The 9,078-nt window shown below is 40.3% G+C and overlaps 1 protein-coding gene across 7 annotated transcripts in view; it reads left to right on the forward strand.

Annotated features, from left to right (window-relative positions):
- SMCO4 (single-pass membrane protein with coiled-coil domains 4) overlaps positions 1-3,298 on the forward strand; it is a 29,650-nt gene extending 26,352 nt beyond the window's left edge. For all 7 annotated transcript variants that reach the window (XR_005930883.1, XR_003927515.2, XM_030042390.2 and 4 more), the window contains one exon: positions 2,207-3,298. Coding sequence is in view for 5 of the 7 variants with exons in the window: in XM_030042390.2 (XP_029898250.1) it covers positions 2,339-2,518 (180 nt within the window). In the remaining 2 variants the exon portion in view is untranslated. The remainder of the gene's footprint in view (positions 1-2,206) is intronic.
- Positions 3,299-9,078: the final 5,780 nt, after the last annotated feature.

Here is a 9,078-nt window from a genome sequence, read left to right on the forward strand (position 1 = left end):
AGAAGAAACAGTTATGAAAGTTTAGAAATTAAGTAGTCACATTTGATTAAAAGACTGGAACCAGGGTGTTGTGTGTAGTTGCTCCATCCAATTCCTATTTACCTCCCCATGACGAAGTTCTCTGACCACTTCTGGTCTCTCTATATCCGTTACGTATTTTGATTCTAATGCTGCAGCTTGCAGAAGGAACGGGTTCTTTCTCAGACTTGAACTTTATTGTTTCCTCTCTTGAAAATCATCCCAAGCACCAACATTTCCCTTTTGTGCTTTATCAAAACCAAAATGAAGTGTTTGCCTCAGAGTGCAGGCTGAATTTGCAAAGTTTATGATCAGAAGAAACAACTGGTTGAAAGACATGGGTGTATGGGATGCAGAATTCGTGAATCCAGCTGAACACCCAGATCCTGTCATGCTTGATGCTTGGATGTTTTTGTTTGTTTGTTTGTGGGGTTTTTTTGTTTTGGTTTGGTTTTTTTTTAGATTGTATCCAGGAAGGACCATGTAAAGACAGAAATACTGATGCATTCATTTGCTGTTGGTTTCCCAGTACCACATGGTTGCTCTGATAGTCTGGTCATTTCCATAAGTTCAAGTTAGTAGAGTTATTCCACATTTTACCCTAATTAACGCAATATCTCACCAACCTAATTGGCTGAATGAGATTCACAGCAGGCAGGTTGCTGCTGTTATGTGAAAGGATGAAAACTCCTTTGTAGTTGTACATAACCTGTAGGTGAGGATTGTTGTTTTGTACATGAGTGTTTTAGTTCAGTTTTGCTTCTGTGGTCAGGCTGACAAATAAAGTTGAGTGCTAACACCAACAGAAAGCATCCCACTTTCAGGGAAAACATTTATTTATTTATTTATTTATTTTTTAAAGAAATAGTCATAAGACAACTTGCAGCGTTGACCAGAGATGACACATTAAGAGGAAATTGTGTCTGTGGTGAACTGAGCGAGCTTTGCAGCTTTGCTTGTTGACACATGCTCCTCACCTGCAGCAGCACGCTAAAATCATCTTTATATTTTGATATACAGATGGAAAGAAAAGAGGCAGTTGCATTAACCCACTTACATACATTTTATTCTGAGTATGTTAGAGAGTGATGGAAAAACACCAGATCATAGTTGACTTTTAATTCAACTCAATATTTGACACCAGTAATTGTTACCCTCCAAATTTGTGTTTAGGTACATCTGGCCTGTATCCAGCTGTTGTGCCGCTGCAGAAATGGGGGATGTGGCAAAAAGGAATATAGCCAAACAGTGGGCATCCTCCATCCCCTGCACGGTCAGTGAATTACACAGCTGTAGGCAGCTTAGGGGCAAAAAAACTTCGGGTATGGAAAATATTAAGCACCTACTAAGTCTCCTTATTTCAGAGAGGCTTTCATGTCGTGTGGTTTTTTTGGTAATCTCACTTTACAGATACTTCTGCTTTTAAAAATTGGTCTAGTAGATGCTTCAGAGCAACCACCTTATTAATGACTGCTTGTCTACACCAGTGATTTGTAAGCAGGCTGGTTATCGCTTGGGATCTTTTTCTTATAAAAATGACAGCTGTAATAAGAGTGACAGCACTGAGTCATGTTATGATTTAGACTCTGTTCTATGGCAGCAGAACCAGAAGTGTAAGTTAAGCAGCTCTTGTTAAGCAGCTCTTTCCCCATGTTTCTTCCTGTTGGAATACCCTTTATTCCAATAACTACCTGGTGTGGATGATAAACGCTTAATGCTTTTCCTTACGGCAGGGTGCGTGCTTGCCCTTCCTCGTTCTGCAGGCTTGTGGGGAGCCACAGACCTTCAGCGGGGAGGGAGCCTGCTGCTGTTACAGGAAGGGGCAGCTGGTTCTCTGTGTTGATGCAAGACTAATTCATGTTATTTTCATGAAGTCTTTAGCTGTGTTATCTTGTTTGCCTTGGAGGATAAAATGTATGGCCCTCAGCTTTGTTTCTGGCTTAACAGAGTGCAAGTTCAGTGCTATTGGACAAATACACACACCATGATGAACTGCTGTAGTTTTTACGGGGAAAGTGTTATTGATGAGCTGAGTGAGCGTGCTGTGATTCTGTTTCCTTGAAAGAAGCCGCATAGATACTGGTGCCAGTTGGATAAAAGATCTACCAAGTGGAGCTGCAAACGGTTTTAATAACTGGAATATGTGTACATCTTGCTCAAAAGAGTTGTTTTTTTCCTTCTTTTGCAGTTTCTTGCACAGCCAACCACTTGAAAGAGAAGGAATTCTTCAACCCCTTGTTTCAAAAGGCCTTGGACTGTTTTGTGCTGTTCGACTCCCTTCACTCCCCTATTTCAGCAAACAAAAGATCCTAAGAGGAGGATGAGGCAGCTAAGAGGAAAACCCAAAAAAGAGACCTCCAAAGATAAAAAGGAGAGAAAACAGGCGATGCAAGAGGCCCGGCAACAAATCACCACCGTTGTGCTTCCCACACTGGCTGTTGTAGTACTGCTGATTGTTGTCTTTGTTTATGTAGCGACTCGTCCAAATACAACTGAATGATGCAGCTTTTCAGACTTTCTAGCTTTGGGGTATTATTAATTTTTTTCAAGAGCCAAAAGGAACTCTCTGCCACTCTTTTAGTACTTTACAAAGGAACTTGCTGGTATTTTCAGTCTTTCTCTTGGTTAGGGTCCCGCAGAATCTCTTTAGGAATGTAACATAAAACGTATTAGTGAATGTGCCAGTACGTTTTATGGTCCAGTTCATGTGCCTTTCAGACTTTTAAAATGGTGTTTTTCTTAAATCTGTTTGAAGCTCTATATTGTAAAGGGAAATCATGTTCTGCTATAAATTTGTAAAAAATCAGCTTTCAGCTTTTATCACTGTTACGGATAATGTTGCTCCCATGAGCTCTTGTATGTCTATTTCAGAACTTCCAAAGAAGTACATTTCTTCTTTGTACTTAATGTCATATGAAGTGCTTTGATTCAGAAAGGATATATTTATTTTTTGAATAAAAGAGAGAAGTCTTACTTGGAATCTTCAAATTATTTTGCAAAGAATGTGACTTATTGTGAAGGCCTACATTGTGTAATAGTTTTTTCATTAAACACTACATAGTTCGCTCAAAAAGAATTTCTTTTTGCCATGAGGTGCCAACATACAAAGTGAATACTTCAGGATCCGCTGGAAGGAATCTTACAGAAGTTGGAAAGGGAGATTCTACCAGTTTATGGTGAAGTAACTAATAACAAACTACATAAACACAGATAGTTGTTTATCTGAATGTTAAATATTTAAATCTGTTTAAGTGGCAATAAAAAGGTGATTTTGGATACAGCCCTTGATTTTTATTTATTTATTTATTTTAAAGGAAGGAAAAGTAACATTAGTATAACTTGGGTCTTTCATCTGTTTGCTGAAGTGAGCTGCTGTCCTGTGACATCCTCTTCTCCCCCTCACTTAAAGAAAGCTGTGAGCACAGCTTGGGCAGTTTTATTCTAGGAAACCAAGCTATAAATTCTGATCAAAATGCTTCAATAATCCTGTATTCTTTTACAGCCCTTTCTCATCCAAATATTTTAAGTTAGCCTTCAGAAGACTTCGGGGAGGGAATTTGAGAACTCTTGACTGCTGCTTAAATACAGGCCAAGCAAGGAAGAATGTGATGCTACAGCGCACCGAAGCGTAGCAGGAAATATTTCTCTGCCGAAAGTCAAAGACCCCTCGAATCTTTACTTTGCCTGTTGTCTTCCAGCACAGGGATATAGTCCCAGTGAAGTCAGTGGGACTGTTCGTACAGAGGCCAATGAAAGCCCGTGCCTCGCTTCCTGCATTAACCCTGTGTATTGCTCCTGTGCAGAATGCCGCTGCCAACCAAAGTTTTTATGCAAAAAAATAGTTTAGGCAAGCAAAAGCAATTCCCTGCAGTAGACTTTGCCCTAAGGCACGTGTACCTTAAGCAGGGTGAGTCTATGGCCAGCTATAAACTAACCCAGTTCAGAATGAGACAGATACCCAATGATGCTGGGATGGCCACAGCTAATGAGGCTTGCTGTGCCACCGCTGTCGGTAGTGCCTAGAATTAAACTGGCCCTGTGGACTAAGATGTTTTTAAAGTACAAAACTTGCTAAAAACTAAAAGGAAGAGTTTGTATCAACTGTTAGGTTGTTTATTTCCCCTCAACTTGCAGCGTAGTTGGGATATATGCACAACAAACTACACAGACAAGATGGTCATTGTGGTATGCCCAGATGAGTGTTTACCCACCGAATGACCAGCGGGAAGTCTGCTGTGGAACCCCTGTGCTCACCGAGCCGTGCACTGAGACTGAAAATTATCTGTGCTGTGGTACCGAGAACTGCTTCCTTCAACTGGAGAGATCTGAAATGATGCATCTGTAAAAGTAATTGCTTCGTCTGTGTCATCTCCCAGCTGTTTCTGTTCTTCCAGGCACCAAATCCTTTTTGTCCTATTTTTATTTTATCCTCAGTCAGGGATGCCTGCGATGGAGCTCTGATAGTTTGCCCCTTTTTGAAAGGAGGTGTTCAGCTTGAATAAAATCTGTGCCTGAGGAAGTGAACAAAAGTGTGTGTAGTTTAAGTATGTGTGTTCTGCAGGGTACTTGGTGTCTTGGGCATCTAGAATAGAAGCAAAGTTTCTGCCAACCTCTTCCATAGATTCCTCCTCCTCATCTTCCTCTTCCATAGATTCTCAACCAAGGTTTTCCTGTCCCTACTCGTTCTGTGGTACTTTCTGATGGCTCTGACAAAGCCCCTGTGACTTTCCCATCTCTGAGTAGCAGGTTTATTTCAGTCCATTCCACCTGCAGGGCTTTTTTATCAGCCCAAGCAATAATTTTGTAATTTGGAAAGCCTTCCCTGAAACTGTTCAGAGTCCTTATGTGATTTTTTTTTTTTTTCCCCTTCATTATCTGCAAGAAAATGTTGAGTCTGTGACACATAAGAGCAATTAACTGGCTGATAACAACTACATAGGTAAAAGGTCAGTTGGGTTAGATAATATTTAAGATTGCTTCTCTAATGAGATGGTTCATTTCTGCTGCTTTTTCTTATGCCCTCCCTTTGTCTCTTGTCATCTGCAAATTCTTCAGGTCACAATAATAATCTTTTGGGAGCCAAATGTTTATTAATATGAACCTATAGCTTAATGTTAATAGGAGACATTAGTGTATTGTGTATTTCAATTCCCTGAAATGTGCAATTTTACTGATTGCTAATTGGGAGGAAAATAGTGCTACACATTCTGAATTGTTCCTTATGCAGAAGGTAGAATTGATTTCACAGTTGGAGTCTTAAAAAAAAAGGAATATATTTTTCTATAGTAAACAATGAAGTTGGATTCTGACATTTTCTACCAAATTCCCTTTTACTAGTATTGGATGTGAGAATGTGCATTTGGAAAAATGGTATGAAGCCTCTGTAGACAGAAACTGTCAAAAATCACTGGGAAATAATCGGGAAGTAAATTAACAGCAGTTGCCCAAATGTCAACTCCTGTGAACTTCTCAGCCGAAGGTGTAACTGTGTCTCTGTTTTTTTAACTGTATGTATTACTCCAACTGTCAGTTGCCTTCAAAAATGTTTTAGAAATAGGGTTTCAAACCTTTTCCCAGCATACAGTAGCTTGTGGGCAAAACTGAATGATTTATTACAAGCATTTTACCAGAAAACTCATGCTGAGATACTTCTTCAGCAGTGTCTTATGATATGGTGTCCAAGAGTGCTCATTATCAGGTGAAGTCATTAAACACCTGCCATTGCCTTCTGATAAATCAAGTTATAGAAGCAATTTTTTAAAACCAATTTTCAAAGCATAAATCAAATCTGAGTCAAATACTTAAAGATCAAGGTTTGAATGGAGTTCTATACATGTCTTCAAAGTGCTAAGAAAATGAAGGAATCGTGTCAAGTATTCTTGCAATGGGTAAGTGCCCATCTGTGTTACACATGGCCCCAGCTCCCTAAAACCAGGTGAGAGAAGCCAGCGACACTGCCCGTGGTCTGAAGGAAGAACTACACATATTTTCAGAGCTCAGAGAAATTGGCTGTCTGTTTCAATCCATCTACAAGAAAACGTTTACTTATTCACATCCTGACGTTCAGAAAACAGCACTTTTAAATGCACACAGCAGGGAAAATGCACCGTTCTTTTTTCAGACTTTATGTTCGGTGCCTGGATGGTACCTGTACAGTTTTGAACGCTCCTGTAGCTCCAGAAGATGTGAACTAGAGCCTGCAGTATGATTCTCTGATTTGAACCTGTGTCACAGAGATGTTTCTTACCAAAGAGAAGTTTTTTACCAGGGCAGGTAGTTGCAGTTCATGCACCAGCAAAGCAAAGTCCTGCCATCCACATCCCAGCCGAGTGTCTTCATTCGTCATCACTATAGATAGAGCTGTTAGCTGATGTCGTCTTCCCTGCACCGCCTTTATTTGGTTGAAAAGTTTCAATGAAAAAAACTCCTGTTATGGTGCTTATGTGGGATACCGAGGGCCAGGACTTCTCTAAGATTTCTTGCTCCGTCTGGGATTGTACAAGAGTTCACGTCAAGTAAAGTAAATCCTACATCTGTCGCAGGAAATTCAGTGACGGGATGGTTTAGGACTGTTCTTTGCATGCAAACTGGTGGGAAAACACATTTTTGGTAAATGTGTTTCAAATCCCCTAGCAGTTTGGTTAAGAGTAGATTAGAGGAACAAACCAACCGGTTTGTTGGTTTAGGAAGGGAGACTGGAGTGCAGTGCATCAGTGTCTGGGGGTGTCGCTCAATCTACTAGTGGAGATTTAGGCGCAGTACATTAAATTACAGCCTATTTATGGATTTGAGGGTGTCCGTGTGATTAAATAGTAACTCAGACACAGTGAACTTTGAGATCTGGACCCTACACTGAGGAAAAAACAACACACAGTTCCCACATTGGTTTGGCCAATTCAAACGAGCTCTGCTATGAACGATCTTTAACCTAGCATTTTCTCAGCACACTGCTGTGTCTGAGAGGAAAAAAACCCTTTCCTAGCACAAGGCAGTTGGTGTAAAATCTAGTGGATAGCTATTTTGCATAGAATTAAATGGAAAAAAAGGTGACTGTGAATGAATTGGCTGTTCTAGGCTGTAAAACCAGATGGGAGCGTAATCCCATCGTGTATGACACAGGCTAAGGACCTTCCCCCAGTGCCCTCTGCCTCCTTCCAGCTGTTTGATCTCTGGGACACCCACGGGCAGAAAGCAGCAGGACTGAACGGAGTTCAGCACATACCTGAGCTGGCTGTGCAAATAAAACTTTGATGACTGGCGTGACATACCATAGATGCAGAATCACCTGGGGCTCATCTCATTAGACAGTCTCTGTTGATGACTTCTTTCTCATTCCCACTGGTGGTGTTTCATCTAGTTTTGAATTATTAAGTGGTGGTGGGTTTGATTCTGTGTGTTGTTGTACGACTGTTGAATCAGGAATTATGACCAGTTACACTACGATAAAGCCAGAACAGCGAGACTGGGGGGTTAGGCGCTTTCTGTAGTATCTCTGATCACAGCAGAGATTTATTAGCCTTTGACTAGGTAAGCTAAAGCCATTGTTTAAGTCTACCCATCGGAAAAGCAAGAAAGCTGTGCCTGTGATTTTTCATGTTTGCCCACTTTTGTGTTCATCTGGCCCTGTGTTTTGCTGCTGTTGTTTGTATTCCTCTCTGCATGGTTCAGAGTACCCACCGTCCGACACTCTCTCATTCTTATACTCCTAAATTTCCCATACAAAAAAGAAGAGAGTAAGAAACGGTAGGAAGAAAGTGCGCTAAATACCCAACTTTCATGTGAGCCACTTTTAAATGTTTCTGTTCAGTTACTGTCATTTCACTGACAGCCCCATCAGAGTAAGTTTTGGGAAGTGAATTGGACAGCGATGGTCTGGCAGCTCTTACACCACCAACTATTTCAAAATTATATCTCGATGAAACATGTTGGCAACTGTGTGTACATGACCTCTGTTTGTCCTTTAGCGAAAAAAGCTGGTGGCAGCCTGAACCATTGTTCTTCTTATTTAAACAAGTCTTTCAACTGGGAGCCAAAAAATGCTTTTCGGTAAAGCTTTGAAAAACCATAAAAGAAGTCCAGCAGCTTACAGGAATTTTCCATTGCCTGGCTATTCACATACTAGAATAGACATTTTCTGTGTGTTTTGGGTAATCCGTAGCTTCTGAACATTGCACCTTGTCCTGTCAAAGGAACTTATGATTAATAATTTTTTTTTTCATTTTTACTGGTGCTTTCAGACATTTATAGCCTCGGACCCTTCTGATTATTCCTTTTTTGTCAATATACGTACATCTCCAATCCCTGTTCATACGGTATATAATTTCTCAGTCTTTATTATTTCTGCTGTCCATCATTCTTTAAAAAGTTTTCCAAATAACTTGAAATTGGTACATGTTGTACAAACTATTTTTGGCATGATAACATCACGAATATGTCTCTTCCTTCAGAAACCAATCACCAGTTCAATCAAGTTTCTACCTTTTAATAAAACTAAAGTATTCAGAACCAGCAGTGTGGCTCCAACTATACTCTGGCAGCAATGGGATTGTTTAAATTGGGGATTGTCAGATGAGCAACTTGGGCTGATTTTGGCTAGCAAAGAGAAGGGTGACCTTTCAGGTAAGCATGTGTTAAAAGAACGGGACTTTGATCCATACTGTCTCAGCACGTTTGTGGCATAACATGCTCTGAGCAGGAAATAACAGTAAACAAGTAGGCTGTTTAGATACAAGTACTTTGCAGTTTGTGGTGCTTTTTACGGGGAGTTTATTATAGGACGTTACACAAAAGCCAGGCTGAAACTTGTTATTTCATTAGCCAAAGTTAGTAGCTTGGCCAGATGTTAAAAAGCCTTAGAAAAAAATCTTACTCATTTTTTGATAATTTTAGTCATTCATTCTGTATCATCACACAGACCTGTATCATGAGAGGGATCCTCTGGCCTGGACTGGACTCGGACACATATGTTTCTTTGAAGATCTGGAGCGTACTGTCTTGTTGTATGTTTAAATCTTGCAGTGGCAAAAGAATCTAACTGGTTAATATCCCATATTTTTTTCC

Source organism: Aquila chrysaetos, chromosome 19, assembly GCF_900496995.4.
Source record: "Aquila chrysaetos chrysaetos chromosome 19, bAquChr1.4, whole genome shotgun sequence".
Classification (NCBI taxonomy): domain Eukaryota; kingdom Metazoa; phylum Chordata; class Aves; order Accipitriformes; family Accipitridae; genus Aquila; species Aquila chrysaetos.